The sequence below is a fragment of the Coregonus lavaretus genome, assembly GCF_964263955.1.
Source record: "Coregonus lavaretus genome assembly, chromosome: 25".
Taxonomy (NCBI): Eukaryota; Metazoa; Chordata; class Actinopteri; order Salmoniformes; family Salmonidae; genus Coregonus; species Coregonus lavaretus.
Genome location: NC_140012.1, coordinates 27,931,596 through 27,953,211, shown reverse-complemented (window position 1 = coordinate 27,953,211; position 21,616 = coordinate 27,931,596). Strand labels below are relative to the sequence as shown.

The 21,616-nt window shown below is 45.4% G+C and overlaps 1 protein-coding gene across 1 annotated transcript in view; it reads right to left on the bottom strand.

The window, feature by feature from the left end:
• Positions 1–4,164: 4,164 nt before the first annotated feature.
• LOC311100843 (protein sidekick-2-like) overlaps positions 4,165–21,616 on the bottom strand; it is an 80,505-nt gene continuing 63,053 nt past the window's right edge. The window contains exon 38 of the mRNA XM_084141819.1: positions 4,165–8,213. Coding sequence (XP_083997945.1) covers positions 7,770–8,213 — 444 coding nt within the window. The 3' untranslated portion in view covers positions 4,165–7,769. The remainder of the gene's footprint in view (positions 8,214–21,616) is intronic.

Here is a 21,616-nt window from a genome sequence, read left to right as displayed (position 1 = left end):
TCACACTCCAAACTCCACTATGGCCAAGACCAAAGAGCTGTCAAAGGACACCAGAAACAAAATTGTAGACCTGCACCAGGCTGGGAAGACTGAATCTGCAATAGGTAAGCAGCTTGGTTTGAAGAAATCAACTGTGGGAGCAATTATTAGGAAATGGAAGACATACAAGACCACTGATAATCTCCCTCGATCTGGGGCTCCACGCAAGATCTCACCCCGTGGGGTCAAAATGATCACAAGAATGGTGAGCAAAAATCCCAGAACCACACGGGGGGACCTAGTGAATGACCTGCAGAGAGCTGGGACCAAAGTAACAAAGCCTACCATCAGCAACACACTACGCCGCCAGGGACTCAAATCCTGCAGTGCCAGACGTGTCCCCCTGCTTAAGCCAGTACATGTCCAGGCCCATCTGAAGTTTGCTAGAGTGCATTTGGATGATCCAGAAGAGGATTGGGAGAATGTCATATGGTCAGATGAAACCAAAATATAACTTTTTGGTTAAAACTCAACTCGTCGTGTTTGGAGGACAAAGAATGCTGAGTTGCATCCAAAGAACACCATACCTACTGTGAAGCATGGGGGTGGAAACATCATGCTTTGGGGCTGTTTTTCTGCAAAGGGACCAGGACGACTGATCCGTGAAAAGGAAAGAATGAATGGGGCCATGTATCGTGAGATTTTGAGTGAAAACCTCCTTCCATCAGCAAGGGCATTGAAGATGAAACGTGGCTGGGTCTTTCAGCATGACAATGATCCCAAACACACCGCCCGGGCAACGAAGGAGTGGCTTCGTAAGAAGCATTTCAAGGTCCTGGAGTGGCCTAGCCAGTCTCCAGATCTCAACCCCATAGAGAATCTTTGGAGGGAGTTGAAAGTCCGTGTTGCCCAGCGACAGCCCCAAAACATCACTGCTCTAGAGGAGATCTGCATGGAGGAATGGGCCAAAATACCAGCAACAGTGTGTGAAAACCTTGTGAAGATTTACAAAAAACGTTTGACCTGTGTCATTGCCAACAAAGGGTATATAACAAAGTATTGAGAAACTTTTGTTATTGACCAAATACTTATTTTCCACCATAATTTGCAAATAAATTCATAAAAGATCCTACAATGTGATTTTCTGGATTTTGTTTCCTCATTTTGTCTGTCATAGTTGACGTGTACATATGATGAAAATTACAGGCCTCTCTCATCTTTTTAAGTGGGAGAAACTGGCTAAATACTTTTTTCCCCCACTGTATCTGGAACTCTATTGGAGGGATGCGACACCATTCTTCCACGAGAAATTCCATCATTTGGTGTTTTGTTGATGGTGGTGAAAAACGCTGTGTCATGCGCCGCTCCAGAATCTCCCATAAATGTTCAATTGGGTTAAAATCTGGTGACTGAGACGGCCATGGCATATGGTTTACATCGTTTTCATGCTCATCAAACACTTCAGTGACCACTCGTGCCCTGTGGATGGGGGCATTGTCATCCTATGGGGGCATAGCCATGGTAGCCAAAATAATGGCCTGCCCAGCATTTTATTCAGGACCCTAAGCATGATGGGATGTTAATTGGCTCTGAGTGGCACAGCGGTCTAAGGCACTGCATCTCAGTGCTTGAGGCGTCACTACAGACCCCCTGGTTCGATTCCAGGCTGTATCACAACCAGCCGTGATTCGGAGTCCCATAGGGCAGCGCACAATTGGCTCAGCGTCGTCTGGGTTTGGCCGGTGTAGGCCGTCATTGTAAATAAGAATTTGTTCTTAACTGACTTGCCTAGTTAAATTAAATAAAATAAAATTGCTTAATTAACTCAGGAACCACACCTGTGTGGAAGCACCTGCTTTCAATATACACTGCTCAAAAAAATAAAGGGAACACTTAAACAACACAATGTAACTCCAAGTCAATCACACTTCTGTGAAATCAAACTGTCCACTTAGGAAGCAACACTGATTGACAATACATTTCACATGCTGTTGTGCAAATGGAATAGACAACAGGTGGAAATTATAGGCAATTAGCAAGACACCCCCCAATAAAGGACTGGTTTTGCAGGTGGTGACCACAGACCACTTCTCAGTTCCTATGCTTCCTGGCTGATGTTTTGGTCACTTTTGAATGCTGGCGGTGCTTTCACTCTAGTGGTAGCATGAGACAGAGTCTACAACCCACACAAGTGGCTCAGGTAGTGCAGCTCATCCAGGATGGCACATCAATGCGAGCTGTGGCAAGAAGGTTTGCTGTCTCTGTCAGCGTAGTGTCCAGAGCATGGAGGCGCTACCAGGAGACAGGCCAGTACATCAGGAGACGTGGGGGAGGCCGTAGGAGGGCAACAACCCAGCAGCATGACTGCTACCTCCGCCTTTGTGCAAGGAGGAGCAGGAGGAGCACTGCCAGAGCCCTGCAAAATGACCTCCAGCAGGCCACAAATGTGCATATGTCTGCTCAAACGGTCAGAAACAGACTCCATGAGGGTGGTATGAGGGCCCAACGTCCACAGGTGGGGGTTGTGCTTACAGCCCAACACCGTGCAGGACGTTTGGCATTTGCCAGAGAACACCAAGATTGGCAAATTCGCCACTGGCGCCCTGTGCTCTTCACAGATGAAAGCAGGTTCACACTGAGCACATGTGACAGACGTGACAGAGTCTGGAGACACCGTGGAGAACGTTCTGCTGCCTGCAACATCCTCCAGCATGACCGGTTTGGCGGTGGGTCAGTCATGGTGTGGGGTGGCATTTCTTTGGGGGGCCGCACAGCCCTCTATGTGCTCGCCAGAGGTAGCCTGACTGCCATTAGGTACCGAGATGAGATCCTCAGACCCCTTGTGAGACCATATGCTGGTGTGGTTGGCCCTGGGTTCCTCCTAATGCAAGACAATGCTAGACCTCATGTGGCTGTAGTGTGTCAGCGGTTCCTGCAAGAGGAAGGCATTGATGCTATGGACTGGCCCGCACGTTCCCCAGACCTGAATCCAATTGAGCACATCTGGGACATCATGTCTCGCTCCATCCACCAACGCCACGTTGCACCACAGACTGTCCTGGAGTTGGCGGATGCTTTAGTCCAGGTCTGGGAGGAGATCCCTCAGGAGACCATCCGTCACCTCATCAGGAGCATGCCCAGGCGTTGTAGGGAGGTCATACAGGCACGTAGAGGCCACACACACTACTGAGCCTCATTTTGACTTGTTTTAAGGACATTACATCAAAGTTGGATCAGCCTGTAGTGTGGTTTTCCACTTTACTTTTGAGGGTGACTCCAAATCCAGACCTCCATGGGTTGATACATTTGATTTCCATTGAACATTTTTGTGTGATTTTGTTGTCAGCACATTCAACTATGTAAAGAAAAAAGTATTTAATACGATTATTTCATTCATTCAGATCTAGGATGTGTTATTTTAGTGTTCCCTTAAAGTTTTTCCATTATTTTGGCAGTTACCTATATGTGCGGTGCCCTTTCAGCTGGGCATGGAGGGCAGGCGCCAGGCGGGCAGTGCCTACCTACCCTCCCTCTTCTTCTCCTGGGCATCCTGTACAGTCTCTTGTATCCAGACACACAGTGGATGCTCTGTATAAAGCTTATGTTGAAGTGTTATCATCAATATTCACACGTCAGCACAGACAACATTCTCATATTCAGATAGGACTCACAGTCAGTCACACCTGCATTGTGCATTTCGCTCATCATCATCATCAACATCACCATCACCATCATCGTCGTTACAAAACGTGAGAGAAAGAGATGAATCCCTTCCATGACATCATCTCTTGGCGCCGGTTCAAAGGCTTCCTGCCCGCGATAATGATGTCACTGACAGAGAGCAGCACCTGAGCCAGATGAGAGAGACCTGCAGATGTGGTTATTATCTGTCAAAATGGCCCCAGTGTCTGAGCCTGCTCCTCTCTGTGTCCCCGCATGTAGGAACCATTGAACTCAAAGAACACTTAAATGCTGGCTGTCTTTTTATCATGACACATTATATTATACATCATTACACATTCACTGTTTACGGTCATCACTGTCTCAGTGTATTTTACCATGGTTACAGTAATACAATTTCAAAGCCACTCTCCATTCACATCAACCCCACCCCCCATTTTTCTACCCCTTCACCACTACTTTCATCCCTTCCCCTCCTTTACAGTATCCATACAGTACCAGGACTCCCATTGAAAAATAATTTATTTTGGAAATGTACCATGATCATATATCCATTCAGATTCAGTATAATGATAGGCTTATTTTGCGTACAGTGAAATCACCCCACAGAGAAAAAAGCAGATGAGAATTATGATAAAACTGTGACTATACCACCACTGAGTCTGTACTTAAATGTATGTGCCTTTTCAGCTGGGCATGGAGGGCAGGCACCAAGCGGGCAGTGCCTACCTACCCTCCCTCTTCTTCTCCTGGGCATCCTGTACAGTCTCTTGTATCCAGACACACAGTGGATAAAGCTTATGTTGAAGAAGTGTTATCATCAATATTCACACGTCAGCACAGACAACATTCTCATATTCAGATAGGACTTGCAGTCAGTCACACCTGCATTGTGCATTTCGCTCATCATCATCATCAACACCATCATCGTTACACAACGTGAGAGAGAGAGGTGAATCCATTCCATGACAACATCTCTTTGCGCCAGCTCAAAGACTTCCCATTATAATGTCACTGACAGAGAGCAGCATCTGAGCCAGATGAGAGAGACGCCAAAGAGCCTATAGATGAAGAGCTCCAGAAACTGCTTCTCCAATAGAATTCCCCGATCACGTTTGTAGGCGATGTCATGGCGACGTTAGCTAGCTAAGCTCATGTGCGGGCCGTCAAATCAAAAACACTCCTTCGATATAAAGTAGTTTTTTGACGAAAATAAAAAAGTGTCAGTATCACTTTCACAAGGTGGAAGTATTGACATGTTAAGCATTGGCTCGAATCTACTCTGGGTTTGAAAACTCTGTGGAGACCAGCGGAACTGTCTATTCTCTGTCTGTTTTTAAAAATGGCCCCAGTGTCTGAGCCTGCTCCTCTCCTTGTGCCCGCATGTAGGAACCATTGAACTCAAAGAACACTTAAGATGCTGGCTGTATTTTTATGACTTCCACTCTTTATAGTTTGATGTGGAAGCGTGACGATGTCACTATCTGATGATGTGTTGTGGGCCACTGGGCATGTGCAGTGGCGCTGTGTTGATGAGGGTTGTGAGTGAGTCGTGACTCCACAGGGTAGGTTAGATCATCAGGGTAGGTCGAGTTTTTAGATTTCTTCCCACCCAGAGCCTGTCAGATCAAGGGAAGGCTCAAAGTGGTTGATGAGCCCCTGTAGTAGTAATGACCTGGATTCCATCCTAAATGGATGGAATCCATTCGGGATGTGCACTATTTTATTCACTATTTATTTAGTGCATTAGTTTTGACCAGGGCCCATAGGGATCTGGTCAAAAGTAGTGCACTATGTAGGGAATAGGGTGCCATTTGTGCCGCTGACCCTGATAAGGTCCCATTCCGCAGTCTGTACTCTTAAGTGGTGTCAGATCTCACAATAGCTATGTTATAATTAGGGATTAACACCGGAATCCAGGATCCCAAGATTTCCCGACCAAGCTCCTTCCCGATTCTCGAGAAGAAAAAATGACAATCGCTGGAACAATAATATATAATTTCTTTGGAAAAATACCAAATATGCATGTGCGAATATCTGCATGAAATTGATTTTATCTATTCGACTTCATTCACACATTAGTCCAGGGATCACAATGCTAGCAGCCTACCAATTTAGGCTACTCAACACAAGTCCCCAATAAATGCCTTTTAATTTTTAACTGGCATTGTTGACTATCATGAAACTGTAGCAGGCTACACGCAACCTCTCAACACAGTTATGGTAGGCAGTCTCCATCTCACATTCACAAATCTCCAAACTTTAGCTGTGTGGCACTGGCAGAAGCTCCAAAATATAAACTGCTTCTCACTGTTAACAAAACGGCTGATACATCGTGTCTGCAAAAGCGCTCAAGGGGAAATAGACATTTGCAACGTTGTTCCATGGTGTTACACTAACAAACGCCAGATCACGGGCTTGTCTTTAAAGTCAGATTCGCGGGGAATTTATCAACCGTGGCGCCATCCATGGTGCTGAATCTCCGCTGCTAGTGTGGCCATTTGCTTATCTGTTTGTTTAGTGCAGCATCAGATATGTTCCCTGAGACTAAGTCACCACAATAAGTTGGTTACCATGAAGTAAAAACAGCCACAACCTTCCCGCAATCCACTGATAGCCAGGTGCAAGGGGAGCGGGAAGGAACAACAAGCTAGCTGAAATATTTCAGTCAATGGTAGGCTAAAACGAATATAATTTTCACTAGGCTGTAATAGCCTCATAATATTTTACCAATAGGCCAACAGTGCTTCTTAGGCCTATATTAAAAGTAAAATACATCAACGAAATAGTGTGGTGACTTTGAGATAACTTGTTTCATTTGTTTAATTGCAACAAATGTAACAAGAAACTGTTAGATTCCTGTGTATTTTATCAATTTACAGTGGTATAATTCTGTCATTTTTTTTTGCTGGTAATATATGCTTTAAAATAGCATTTCCGGTTTGAAAGGGAATACCGGGATTCCTGGGAAGGGCTTGTAATTTTCTCGGGAAGGAAAATGTGTAGATTCTCCGGAAAATATGAATCCCTATTTATAATCAACCAATGCATGTCTGATCCACTGAAGGACAATGAAATAAACAACTTGCAGACCAACCTGAACATTTTCTCTTTAGACATACAGTACATTTCACATCTCCTCCCTGGCCAGGCGACCGGGCCCTTGGTGTACAGTATGTACAGCACAGAGGCACAAAGATGTGACTTGCCAGTGACATCGAAATGCTGTCAGACTCAATTGTGCATGTGCTATAGGCTATGCCACGCCAGAGAGCTGATTCCAAGGAAGGTCATGGTCCATAGATCATAGGGCAGAGGTTACTGACATGTCTTACATGAAGACCCAGAAACTTCCATTGGCCAAATTGGCCAGGCCCAGGCATCTCAAGACCTCCAGAATAGCAGTGGGCTCATTTCGGCCTCAATTGGCCTCCTCCTTGTTTTTCACTTTCATTACTGTGTCCTTTCTATACCCTGTTCCTCTCTCCATCCTTTAAATTCGCTTGTATGGCTCCATTTTGGGATCTCACTTCCATTAGTGCTTGTTATCCGAGTGTGGATCGACGCCATGACACTTTTATTGTCTTCTAGATAATTTTTTCGAAGATTCTCTTGACATTTTACAGACCCTAACTAGATTATTTTATTGTTGAATGTGTGTAGAAGTGTAACAATGAAAAGAAAATAAATAATACAAAAAAAAAACTCATGCAACTCAATCAAGCAGCAACAGAAACAGAAAAGCTAATAGATACTATCATGTTCTAAGTAGCTGTCAGTAGCTGTCGTCATTAAAGAATGAAAATAAAACTATACCAGCACACGCACACGAGGAAAAAAGTACTGAAATAAAGTATGTAACTTCTGTCCTGTCTGTATACAGTCTGATCCTTACAACATAACTCATTAATACAAATACAAAATAAAAACAAGCATGAATTATTTTTGAATAACACCAGCCATGACAGAAAGCAAAATGAAAATGGTAGACTTCAAGGGTTTATTTGTTGTGTGTGTTGTGTGTTGGGTATTTACTCTCTAAACACACACACGTTGGGCGGCGGGGTGGGTTTTGTTTTCAGAAGGGAGCACGGATCCCTCTCTCTGCATCAAACGAAGGAAGAGAACCCGGCGATGGGGGCTCGAGATCCAGGGGCCGGGCTGGGGCTGCTGGGGGGCCAGTAGGACAGGGTGTTGGAGTGGCTGGAGGGGGTGGAGAGCTGCTGAGAGGGGGTGGGAGTCCGGCTGCCTTTAGGCCTGAAGAGACTACCCTGGCCCTGGGGTGGGAGGCCCTGGGGTTGACCCTTGGTCTGGAGCTGGAGCGGAGGGGTGGTGGAGGTGAGCTGGGGTGGCAGTGGGGGCAGGGGTGGTGGTGGGGCGCAGGGCTCCGGGTCGCCCGACTCTGACTCAGTGTAGCTGTAAGCTTGAGCCCGGGAAATGCCCTTCTGTTGGCGGCGCCAGGAGTTGTAGTAGGTTGGGTCACTGATGTAGTGGCTCACGAAAGAGTGGGTCTTGTGTCTGTTCTGATCCACCTCGTACTCACTGTCACTGCCCTGAGAGGGGAGAGGGGGAGAGGGGAGGAGAGGGGGAGATGGGACAGGTGGAGGGAGAGAGCGAGAGAGGAGTTATTATCAGCATACTAGCACATACAGTCGTGGTGAAAAGTTTTGAGAATGACACAAGTATTGGTCTTCACAAAGTCTGCTGCTTCAGTGTTTTTAAATATTTTTGTCAGATGCTACTATGGTATACTGAAGTATAATTACAAGCATTCCATAAGTGTCAAAGGCTTTTATTGACAATTACATTAATTTTATGCAAAGAGTCAATATTTGCAGTGTTGACCCTTCTTTTTCAAGACCTCTGCAATCCGCCCAGGCATGCTGTCAATTAACTTCTGGGCCACATCCTGACTGATGGCAGCCCATTCTTGCATAATCAATGCTTGGAGTTTGTCCGAATTTGTGGGGTTTTGTTTGTCCACCCGCCTCTTTAGGATTGACCACAAGTTCTCAATGGGATTAAGGTCTGGGAAGTTTCCTGGCCATGGACCCAACATTTCGATGTTTTGTTCCCCGAGCCAGTTAGTTATCACTTTTGCCTTATGGCAAGGTGCTCCATCATGCTGGAAAAGGCATTGTTCGTCACCAAACTGTTCTTGGATGGTTGGGAGAAGTTGCTCTCGGAGGATGTTTTGGTACCATTCTTTATTCATGGCTGTGTTCTTAGGCAAAATTGTGAGTGAGCCCACCCCACATGAATGGTCTCAGGATGCTTTACTGTTGGCATGACACAGGACTGATGGTAGCACTTACCTTCTTCTTTGGACATGCTTTTTTCCGGATGCCCCAAACAATCAGAAAGGGGATTCATCAGAGAAAATTACTTTACCCCAGTCCTCAGCAGTCCAATCCCTGTACCTTTTGCAGAATATCAGTCTGTCCCTGATGTTTTTCCTGGAGAGAAGTGGCTTCCTCGCTGCCCTTCTTGACACCAGGTCATCCTCCAAAAGTCTTTGCCTCACTGTGCCTGCAGATGCACTCACACCTGCCTGCTGCACTGGTGGTGCCCCGATCCCGCAGCTGAATCAACTTTAGGAGACGGTCCTGGCGCTTGCTGGACTTTTTTGGGCGCCCTGAAGCCTTGTTCACAACAATTGAACCTCTCTCCTTGAACTTCTTGATGATCCGATAAATGGTTGATTTAGGTGCAATCTTACTAGCAGCAATATCCTTGCCTGTGAAGCCCTTTTTGTGCAAAGCAATGATGACGGCACGTGTTTCCTTGCAGGTAACCATGGTTAACAGAGGAAGAACAATGATTTCAAGCACCACCCTCCTTTTAAAGCTTCCAGTCTGTTATTCTAACTCAATCAGCATGACAGAGTGATCTCCAGCCTTGTCCTCGTCAACACTCTCACCTGTGTTAACGAGAGAATCACTGACATGATGTCAGCTGGTCCTTCTGTGGCAGGGCTGAAATGCAGTGGAAATGTTTTTTGGGGGATTAAGTTCATTTTCATGGAAAAGAGGGACTGCAATTAATTGCAATTCATCTGATCACTATTCATAATATTCTGGAGTATATGCAAATTAGCATAATAAAAACTGAGGCAACAGACTTTGTGAACATTTATATTTGTGTCATTCTCAAATCTTTTGACCACGACTTCAGAAAGAATTCACACCCCTTGACATTTCCCACATTTTGTTGTGTTACTAATTGGGATTAAAATTGATTTAATTGTCATTTATTTGTCAACGATCTACACAAAATACTATGTAATAAAAAGTACAATATATGTTTTATTATGGAAAATAAAACACTCATATTTTCATCAGATAAGTATTAATCCCCTGAGTCAATACATGTTAGAATCACCTTTGGTAGCGATTACAGCCTTTCTGGGTAAGTCTCTAAAAGCTTCACAAACCTGGATTGTACAATATTTGGCCAATATAATTTGTTTAATTCTTCAAGCTCTTGCCATAGATTTAAGTCAAAACTGCAACTAGGCCACTCAGGAACATTCAATGTCGTCTTGGTAAGTAACTCCAGTGTATATTACATTTTGGCCATGCGTTTTAGGTTATCGTCCTGCTGAAAGGTGTATTTGACTCCCAGTGTCTGTTGGAAAGTAGACTGAACCAGGTTTTCCTCTAGGACTTTTCCTGTGCTTAGCTCTATTCATTTTCTTTTTATCCTAAATAACTCCCTAGTCCTTGGGGATGACAAGCATACCCATAACAAGATGCAGCTACCACCATGCTTGAAAATATGAAGAGTGGTACTCAGTGATGTGTTGTGTTGGATCTGCGCCATACATAATGTTTTGTATTCAGGACTAAAAGTACATTTCTTTGCCAAATTTTTTGCAGTACTACTTCAGTGCCTTATTGCAAACAGGATGCATGTTTTGGTATATTTGTATTCTGTACAGGCTTCCTTCTTTTCACTCCATCATTTAGGTTTGTATTGTGGAGTAACTACAATGTTGTTGATCCATCCTCAGTATTCTCCTATCACAGCCATTTAACTCCGTAACTGGTTTAAAATCACCATTGGCCTCATGGTGAAATCCCTGAGCGGTTTCCTTCCTCTCCGTCAACTGAGTTAGGAGGGACGCCTGTATCTTTGTAGTGACTGGGTGTATTGATACACCATCCAAAGTGTAATTAATCACTTCACCATGCTCAAAGGGTATTCAATGTCTACTTTTTTCCCCTACCCATCTACCAATAGGTTCCCTTCTTTGCAAGGCATTGGAAAACCTCCCTGGTCTTTGTTGTTGAATCTGTGCTTGAAATTGACTGCTCGACTGAGGGATCTTACAGATACAGTGCATTCGGAAAGTATTCAGACCCCTTGACCTTTTCCACATTTTGTTACGTTACAACCTTATTCTAAAATGGATTCAATTGTTTTTTTCCCTCATCAATCTACAGACAATACCCCATAATGACAAAGTAAAACCAGGTTTATAGAAATGTTTGCAAATTTATAAAAAAATTACAACTGAAATATCTCATTTACATAAGTATTCAGACCATTTACTCAGTACTTTGTTGAAGGACCTTTGGGTATGACGCTACAAGCTTGGCACACCTGTATTTGGGGAGTTTCTCCCATTCTTCTCTGCAGATCTTCTCAAGCTGTCAGGTTGGATGGGGAGCGTCGCTGCACAGCTATTTTCAGGTCTCTCCAGAGATGTTCGATCGGGTTCAAGTCCGGGCTCTGGCTGGGCCACTCAAGGACATTCAGAGACTTGTCCCGAAGCCACTCCTGCGTTGTCTTGGCTGTGTGCTTAGGGTCGTTGTCCTGTTGGAAGGTGAACCTTCGCCCTAGTCTGAGGTCCTGAGCGCTCTGGAGCAGGTTTTCATCAAGGATCTCTCTGTACTTTGCTCCATTCATCTTTTCCTCGATACTGACTAGTCTCCCAGTCCCTGCCGCTGAAAAATTTCCCCACAGCATGATTCTGCCAACACCATGCTTCACCATAGGGATGGTATTGGCCAGGTGATGAGCGGTACATGGTTTCCTCCAGACGTGACGCTTGGCATTCAGGCCAAAGAGTTCAATCTTGTTTCTCATGGTCTGACAGTCCTTTAGGTGCCTTTTGGCAAACTCCAAGCGGGCTGTGATGTGCCTTTTACTGAGGAGTGGCTTCCGTCTTGCCACTCTACCATAAAGGCCTGATTGGTGGAGTGCTGCAGAGATGGTTGTCCTTTTGGAAGGTTCTCCCATCTCCACAGAGGAACTCTGGAGCTCTGTCAGAGTGACCATCGGGTTCTTGGTCACCTCCCTGACCAAGGTCCTTCTCCCCCAATTGCTCAGTTTGGCCGGGCGGCCAGCTCCCAGGAAGAGTATTGGTGGTTCCAAACATTTTCCATTTAAGAATGATGGAGGCCACTATGTTCTTGGGAACCTTCAATGCTGCAGAGATTTTTTGTTACCCTTCCCCAGATCTGTGCCTCGACACAATCCTGTCTCGGAGGTCTCTGGAAAATTCCTTTAACCTCATGGCTTGGTTTTTGCTCTGACATGCACTGTCAACTGTGGGACCTTATATTGACAGGTGTGTGCCTTTCCAAATCATGTCCAATCAATTGAATTTACAACAGGTGGACTCCAATCAAGTTGTAGAAACATTTCAAGGATGATACATGGAAACAGGATACACCTGAGGTCAACTTCGAGTCTCATATCAAAGGGTCTGAATACTTATGTAAATAATACTTTTGCAAACATTTCTAAAAAACCTGTTTTGGCTTTGTAATTATGGGGAATTAATCAATTTTAGAATAAGGCTGTAATGTAACAAAATGTGGAAAAAGTGAAGAGGTCTGAATACTTTCTGAATGCACTGTAATTGTATGTGTGGGGTACAGAGATGGGGTAGTCATTAAAAAATAATGTTAAACATCATTATTGCACACATAGTTAGTCCACGCAACTTATTATCTGACTTGTTCAGCAAATTGTTACTCCTGAAGTTATTTCGTTTTGAATACTTATTGACTCAAGACATTTCAGCTTTTCATTTTCTATTAATTAGTAAAAATGTCTAAAAACACAATTCCACATTTAGATTGTGGGCTATTGTGTGTAGATCAATCTAAATGTAATCCATTTTAAATTCAGGCTGTAATACAACAAAATGTGGAAAAAGTCAAGGATTTTGAATATTTTATGAATTCATTGTATTTCTCTGAGAAGTTAGAGATGTGATAATGTGTGTTATTGGGATGTTCAGAGCAATGTGTCTTTCGATAACATACACACCCACCACCAAACACCCACACCCACCCACCACCAAACACACACACACAAGGTTGTCTACTCATGATCATGATTGGAGAGGTGGATGATTCGTTACTGGACGTGCAGAGTAATCAGATCATTAGCACAACAACCGGGTCAAAGGTTGACTGACTGGGTTTAACGTTAAATTAACCATCATCACTACAGCAGCCACATGTTGAGTTAACATCTACTATGGGCATCCATCATATAGAGTACGACACAAGGAAGACACAGGAGAGATACCACAGGATCCTAGAGGAGTTTAAGGAAGGAGAGGAGAAGAGAGGAGGAGAGGATGAGAGGAGCAAGGAGGATGGGGGCTAGGGACAAGTCAGTCTCCTACTACCAGTCTACAGACACACAAGCAGGCAGAAAGCCACATATCCTCACCCAATTCAGTGGAAGCACACGCAGACCACCCGTCCCATACGAGAACACGAGGGCCTCCTATGGGTGACATGGACAAAGACATGCATGGTTTAAAACACCACAGTACAGTATGACGACCACCATGATACTTCTTTGGTTCAGATCCCTCTTTGGGCCCATCCTCACCAGCACTTAAAGAGGCGCTACACCGGTACAACTCCCTTAATTACATAATAAAATATGCCATTTAGCAGACGCTTTTATCCAAAGCAATTTACAGTAGTGTGTGCATGCAATTTCCATATTGGTGACCCCAGCGGGAACCGAACTCACAGCCCTGACTTGCAAGCGTCACGTTCTATCAACTGAGGACCACTTGAGCCTTGTCTTACCAGCCATACACATACCACCTAAAACTGATCTGACAAACAAGGCTGTGACCCGACTCTTCGAGGGTGTTTTGGGGGAGTTGGGATATGCAAAAAACACATTTCCAATTTACATGTGTGTAATACACACTTGTACGTGTGTGAAATAGGACAACTATAAACACCCACAGAATTACATTATTATTATAGAATGTATTCTGTGAACTTACTGCCCAACCTTAGGATGTAGGCTACCACCCAATGTTTCTCTCTATTTCATTCAAACAATCACAGCAGGACTTTGAGTATTTGTGTCTTTGCTAGATACTTGGCATACACTCCTTTTTTCGTGACACCCAACATTCCAGATGTCAAACAAGAAACAACTCTTTCATTGATCACTCTGTGGGGTCTGTTCATGATCACCCAATCGGCCCGAAAAAAGCTGCCAATCGACCAATCACAGCCAATGATCGATGAGCTGGTTCACAAAAATGCTATCTCATACCAGGGGCAGTAGATTTCATCATGTTCAGGTAAAATGTTGTGGCAGCGTATAACAAAAGATAGTGTAACAAAGAGTCTTTCTTTCTGTCACACCCTGGCTCTGGGACTCTATTTGTTGAGCCAGGGTGTGTTTATTCTATGTGTTTATTTCTATGTTGGGGGTTCTAGTTTGTTGATTTCTATGTTTGCCTGAGTGACTCCCAATCAGAGGCAACGAGTGTCAGCTGTTGGCTGGTTGTCTCTGATTGGGAGCCATATTTAAACTGTCTGTTTTCCCTTTGTGTTTGTGGGTTTTTGTTCCGTGTTCGGTCATTGATACCGTTGGACGTCACGAGTCGTTTCTTGTTTTGTGTTTAAACTTTAACTAATTAAAGTATGTTTGTTCATCACGCTGCGCCTTGGTCTGTTCCATATGACGATCGTGACACTTTCCAGATAGTATCAGTTTTTAGCAGCCCAGGGATGGTGGTGCTGATTTGGAGTGGTTCAAGGTTCTGTTTCTCTCAATTTCAATTTAAGGGCTTTATTGGCATGGGAAACGTATGTTAACATTGCCAAAGCAAGTGAAGTAGATAGTAAACAAAAGTGAAATAAACAATAAATATTAACAGTAAACATTACACTCAGAAGTTTCAAAAGAATAAAGACATTTCAAATGTCATATTATGTATATATACAGTGTTGTAACAATGTGCAAAGAGTTAAAGTACAAATGGGAAAATAAATAAACATAAATATGGGTTGTATTTACAATGGTGTTTGTTCTTCACTGGTTGCCCTTTTCTTGTGGCAACAGGTCACAAATCTTGCAGCTGTGATGGCACACTGTGATTTTTCATCCAGTAGATAAGGGAGTTTATCAAAATTGGGTTTGTTTTCGAATTCTTTGTGGATCGCTGTAATCTGAGGGAAATATGTGTCTCTAATATGGTCATACATTTGGCAGGAGGTTAGGAAGTGCAGCTCAGTTTCCACCTCATTTTGTGGGCAGTGTGCACATAGCCTGTCTTCTCTTGAGAGCCAGGTCTGCCTACGGCGGCCTTTCTCAGTAGCAAGGCTATGCTCACTGAGTCTGTACATAGTCAAAGTTTTCCTTAAGTTTGGGTCAGTCACAGTGGTCAGGTATTCTGCCACTGTGTACTCTCTGTTTAGGGCCAAATAGCATTCTAGTTTGCTCTGTTTTTTTGTTTGTTCTTTCCAATGTGTCAAGTAATTCTCTTTTTGTTTTCTCATGATTTGGTTGGGTCTAATTGTGTTGTTGTTGTTGTTGTCCTGGGGCTGTGTGGGGTCTGTTTGTGTTTCTGAACAGAGCCCCAGGACCAGCTTACTTAGGGGACTCTTCTCCAAGTTAATCTCTCTGTAGGTGATGGCTTTGTTATGGAAGGTTTGGGAATCGCTTCCTTTTAAGTGGTTATAGAATTTAACGGCTCTTTTCTGGATTTTGATAATTAGCGGTTATTGACCGAATTCTGCTCTGCATGCATTATTTGGTGTTTTACGTTGTACACGGAGGATGTTTTTGCAGAATTCTGCATGCAGAGTCTCCATTTGGTGTTTGTCCCATTTTGTGAATTCTTGGTTGGTGAGCGGACCCAGACCTCACAACCATAAAGGGCAATGGGTTCTATAACTGATTCAAGTATTTTTAGCCAGATCCTAATTGGTATGTCAAATGTTCTGTTCCTTTTGATGGCATAGAAGGCCCTTCTTGCCTTGTCTCTCAGATCGTTCACAGCTTTGTGGAAGTTACCTGTGGCGCTGATGTTTAGGCCGAGGTATGTATCGTTTTTTGTGTGCTCTAGGGCAACGGTGTCTAGATGGAATTTGTATTTGTGGTCCTGGCAACTGGACCTTTTTTGGAACACCATTATTTTTGTCTTACTGAGATTTACTGTCAGGGCCCAGGTCTGACAGAATCTGTGCAGAAGATCTAGGTGCTGCTGTAGGCCCTCCTTGGTTGGTGACAGAAGCACCAGATCATCAGCAAACAGAAGACATTTGACTTCAGATTCTAGTAGGGTGAGGCCGGGTGCTGCAGACTGTTCTAGTGCCCTCGCCAATTCGTTGATATATATGTTGAAGAGGGTGGGGCTTAAACTGCATTCCTGTCTCACCCCATGGCCCTGTGGAAAGAAATGTGTGTGTTTTTTGCCAATTTTAACCGCACACTTGTTGTTTGTGTACATGGATTTTATAATGTTGTATGTTTTTCCCCCAAACCCACTTTCCATCAATTTGTATAGCAGACCCTCATGCCAAATTGAGTCAAAAGCTTTTTTGAAATCAACAAAGCTTGAGAAGACTTTGCCTTTGTTTTGGTTTGTTTGTTTGTCAATTAGGGTGTGCAGGGTGAATACATGGTCTGTCGTACGGTAATTTGGTAAAAAGCCAATTTGACATTTGCTCAGTACATTGTTTTCACTGAGGAAATGAACTAGTCTGCTGTTAATGATAATGCAGAGGATTTTCCCAAGGTTGCTGTTGACGCATATCCCACGGTAGTTATTGGGGTCAAATTTGTCTCCACTTTTGTGGATTGGGGTGATCAGTCCTTGGTTCCAAATATTGGGGAAGATGCCAGAGCTAAGGATGATGTTAAAGAGTTTAAGTATAGCTAATTGAAATTTGTGGTCTGTATATTTTATCATTTAATTGAGGATCCCATCAACACCACAGGACTTTTTGGGTTGGAGGGTTTGTATTTTGTCCTGTAGTTCATTCAATGTAATTGGAGAATCCAGTGGGTTCTGGTAGTCTTTAATAGTTGATTCTAAGATTTGCATTTGATCATGTTTATTTTTTTGCTGTTTGTTCTCTGTTATAGGGCCAAAAAGATTGGAGAAGTGGTTTACCCATACATCTCCGTTTTTGATTGCTATAGGGTGAATGCACCAATTTGTAAGTCGCTCTGGATAAGAGCGTCTGCTAAATGACGTAAATGTAATGTAAATGGATAGATAACTCTTCGTGTTGTTGTTTGTTTAGTGTTTTTCCAATTTTCCCAGAAGTGGTTAGAGTCTATGGATTCTTCAATTACATTGAGCTGATTTCTGACATGCTGTTCCTTCTTTTTCCATAGTGTATTTCTGTATTGTTTTAGTGATTCACCATAGTGAAGGCGTAGGCTCAGGTTTTCTGGGTCTCTATGTTTTTGGTTGGATAGGTTTCTCAATTTCTTTCTTAGGTTTTTGCATTCTTCATCAAACCATTTATCACTGTTGTTACTTTTCTTCGGTTTTCTGTTAGAGATTTTTAGATTTGATAGGGAAGCTGAGAGGTCAAATATACTGTTTAGGTTTTCTACTGCCAAGTTTACACCTTCACTATTACAGTGGAACGTTTTGTCCAGGAAGTTGTCTAGAATGGATTGAATTTGTTGTTGCCTAATTGTTTTTTGGTAGGTTTCAACACTACATTCCTTCCATCTATAGCATTTCTTAATATTATTCAGTTCCTTTGGCTTTGATGCCTCATGATTGAGTATTGCTCTGTTCAAGTAGACTAAGATTTTGCTGTGGTCTGATAGGGGTGTCAGTGGGCTGACAGTGAACGCTCTGAGAGACTCTGGGTTGAGGTCAGTGATAAAGCTCTCTCAATTCACGGGGCTTTATTTGTCACGGATTCTGCCGAGGCTGCTCCTCCTCCTTGCTCGGGCAGGCTTCGGCGTTCGTCGTCCCCGGAGTACTATCTGCTGCCGTTCGATGTTATCGGTGTCTGTCTAGTTTTGTCTGTATTGTTTACACCTGTTCGTCATTATGTTTGATTGTTGCCCTAATATCACCCCTGTCTCTCATCGGGATCTTGTGTGTGATTGTTTCACTTCACGTATGTCATTTGTGAGCAGGTTATTTCCTCCCTGCGTGGAGTTATTCTGTGTTCATCTTTTCAGTATCGGATTAAAGTACGTGTCCGAGAGTTCTTTGTCCTGCGCCTGACTTCTTCAACCGCATCTCACTGACAGCCGTGACAGAATCACACACCACAACATGGAGTCAGCAGGAGCGACGGCACCGACCGGATCACTCGAGGAGCGCGTCCTACAACAGGCAGCTATGCTTCAAAATCTTGGTGCCGCCATGGATAACGTGATGAACACCTTGGGACGATGGGAGAGAGGAGGTTTGCCCACACCTCCTCCAACGATCCCACCACCATCGGCCACTCCTATCGTCTCACATCAGAAGTCCAGTGGGATTCGGCTCTCGCTCCTGAGGGCTTATGATGGCACCGCAGCCGGGTGTCAGGGTTTCCTGCTCCAGGTGGAACTTTACCTGGCAACCATTCACCCGGCTCCCTCAGGATACGAGAGCGTGTCTGCCCTCATCTCCTGTCTGTCCGGCAAGGCACTGGAGTGGCCCACGCCGAGTGGAGAGGAATAGACGCCGCTACTGTGAACTATGCGGAGTTCACCCGCCGCTTCAGGGCAGTGTTCGATCATCCCCCGGAGGGGAAGGCGGCGGGTGAGCGTCTATTCCACCTCAGACAGGGGAGGAGGAGCGCGCAGGAATTTGCACTGGACTTCCGGACTCTGGCTGCCAATTCGGGATGGAATGAGAGGGCCCTCATCGACCACTACAGGTGTAGCTTAAGAGAGGACGTTCGTCGAGAGTTGGCCTGCAGGGACACCAACCTAAGCTTCGATCAGCTGGTGGACATGTCGATTCGCCTGGATACCCTGTTGACTACCCGCGGACGTCCGGAGCTGGGGCCGTCCATTCCATCCCCCAGCACTTCCGAGCCGAGCCCTATGGAGCTCGGGGGTGCTGGTAGTAGGGAGGCCAGGAGAGAGGCTGTCCCCTGCACCAACTGTGGCCGCCGAGGACACACGGCGGTTCGGTGCTGGGGAGGGTCTCCTCGGATTCGAGGCAGCAGGCAACGCACTGATAAGTCATTCCTGGTGAGTAAGACCCCAACTCACCCAGAGCTCTCTGTTGTTCATATGTGTATTCAAGTTGTGTTTCCAGAGGTTTCTTCTTACTCCCAGCATAAGGCGCTAGTCGATTCAGGCGCAGCTGGGAATTTTATCGATCGCCATTTCTCATATAAGTTAGGAATCCCTATATTACCAGTCGATGTGCCCTTCCCTATCCATGCCCTAGATAGCCGGCCTTTGGGGTCGGGATTGATTAGGGAGGTCACAGCGCCACTGAAGATGAAAATGCAGAAGGGTCATGAGGAGACTATACAGTTGTATTTAATTGACTCTCCTGCGTTTCCAGTGGTGTTGGGGCTTCCCTGGTTAACATCTCATGACCCCAACATTTCATGGCAACAGAGTGCTCTCAAGGGATGGTCTGATCAGTGTGTGGGGCGGTGTGTAGGTTTTTCCATAGGGGCAACGACGGTGGAGAGTCCGAACCAAATGCCCACAATGCACATTCCTCCTGAGTATGCCGATTTGGCATGCGCCTTCTGTAAGAAGAAGGCGACTCAATTACCACCTCATCGACAGGGGGATTGTGCGATAGACCTCCAGGTTGGCGCTGCGCTCCCTCGTAGCCATGTGTATCCTCTGTCTCAGGAGGAGACGGCTGCTATGGAGACATACGTCATCGAATCCTTGAGACAGGGATACATACGGCCGTCCACTTCCCCTGCGTCCTCATGTTTCTTTTTTGTGAAGAAGAAGGATGGGGGATTACGCCTGTGTATTGATTACCGTGGTCTCAATCAGATCACTATTAAATACAGCTATCCTCTCCCTCTGATTGCTAGTATGACGGAGTCATTACACGGGGCGCGCTTCTTCACAAAATTGGATCTCAGGAGCGCTTACAACCTGGTGCGCATTCGGGAAGGAGATGAGTGGAAGACAGCATTCAGTACCACCTCGGGTCACTATGAGTACCTCGTCATGCCATACGGTCTAATGAATGCTCCTTCAATCTTCCAATCATTTGTGGACGAGATTTTCCGGGATTTGCATGGACAGGGGGTAGTGGTGTATATTGATGACATTCTGATATACTCCGCTACACGTACCGAGCATGTGTCCCTGGTACGTCGGGTGCTGGGTAGACTGTTGGAGCATGATCTGTATGTGAAGACAGAGAAATGTCTGTTTTTCCAGGAGTCCATCTCCTTCCTGGGACACCGGTTGTCTGCGTCAGGAGTGGAGATGGAGATTGACCGCAGCCGTGCGTAATTGGCAGACTCCAACTACAGTAAAGGAGGTGCAGCGTTTTTTGGGTTTTGCCAATTACTACCGGAGGTTTATCCGGGGTTTTGGACAGGTAGCAGCTCCCATTACCTCCCTGCTAAAGGGGGGCCCGGTGCATTTGCAGTGGTCGGCTGAGGCGGACAGGGCATTTAGTCATTTGAAGGACCTGTTCACCTCGGCTCCGGTGCTGGCACATCCGGATCCCTCTTTGGCGTTCCAAGTCGAGGTGGATGCGTCCGAGGCGGGGATCGGTGCTATACTGTCTCAGCGCTCGGGCACGCCTCCAAAACTCTGCCCCTGTGCTTTCTATTCCAAGAAGCTCAGTCCGGCGGAACGCAATTATGACGTGGGGGACAGGGAGCTGCTAGCCGTGGTCCAAGCCCTGAAGGTGTGGAGACATTGGCTTGAGGGGGCTAACCACCCTTTTCTCATTCTGACTGAGACATCGTAACCTGGAGTACATCCGGGCAGCGAAGAGACTGAACCCTCTTCAGGCTAGGTGGGCCATGTTTCTTGCCCGGTTTGTATTTAAGATCACTTATATCCCAGGGTCACAGAACGTTAAGGCAGACGCCCTGTCCCGACGATATGACACAGAGGAGAGGTCAATTGAGCCCACTCCCATACTACCGGAGTCTTGTCTAGTGGCACCGATGGTGTGGGAGGTCGACACGGAAATCGAGCGGGCGTTACGTACCGACCCTACTCCCCCAGAGTGTCCAGAGGGACGGAGGTACGTACCGCTCGAGGTCCGTGACCGACTGATTTATTGGGCTCACACATCACCCTCCTCTGGTCATCCTGGTATTGGTCGGACGGTGCACTGTCTTAGCGGGAAGTACTGGTGGCCCACCTTAGCCAGGGACGTGAGGGTTTACGTTTCTTCCTGCTCAGTGTGCGCCCAGTGTAAGGCGCCTAGAAACCTGCCCAGAGGGAAGTTACAACCTCTCCCCGTTCCACAACGGCCGTGGTCTCACCTGTCAGTGGATTTTGTCACGGACCTTCCCCCCTCCCAGGGGAATACCACGATCTTGGTCGTTGTGGATCGGTTTTCTAAGGCCTGCCGTCTCATCCCTATGCCAGGTCTTCCTACAGCCCTACAAACGGCCGAAGCCCTGTTTACTCACGTTTTCCGGCACTATGGGGTGCCTGAGGATATAGTGTCTGATTGGGGTCCCCAGTTCACCTCTAGAGTGTGGAGGGCGTTTATGGAACGTTTGGGGGTCTCGATCAGTCTTACCTCGGGTTT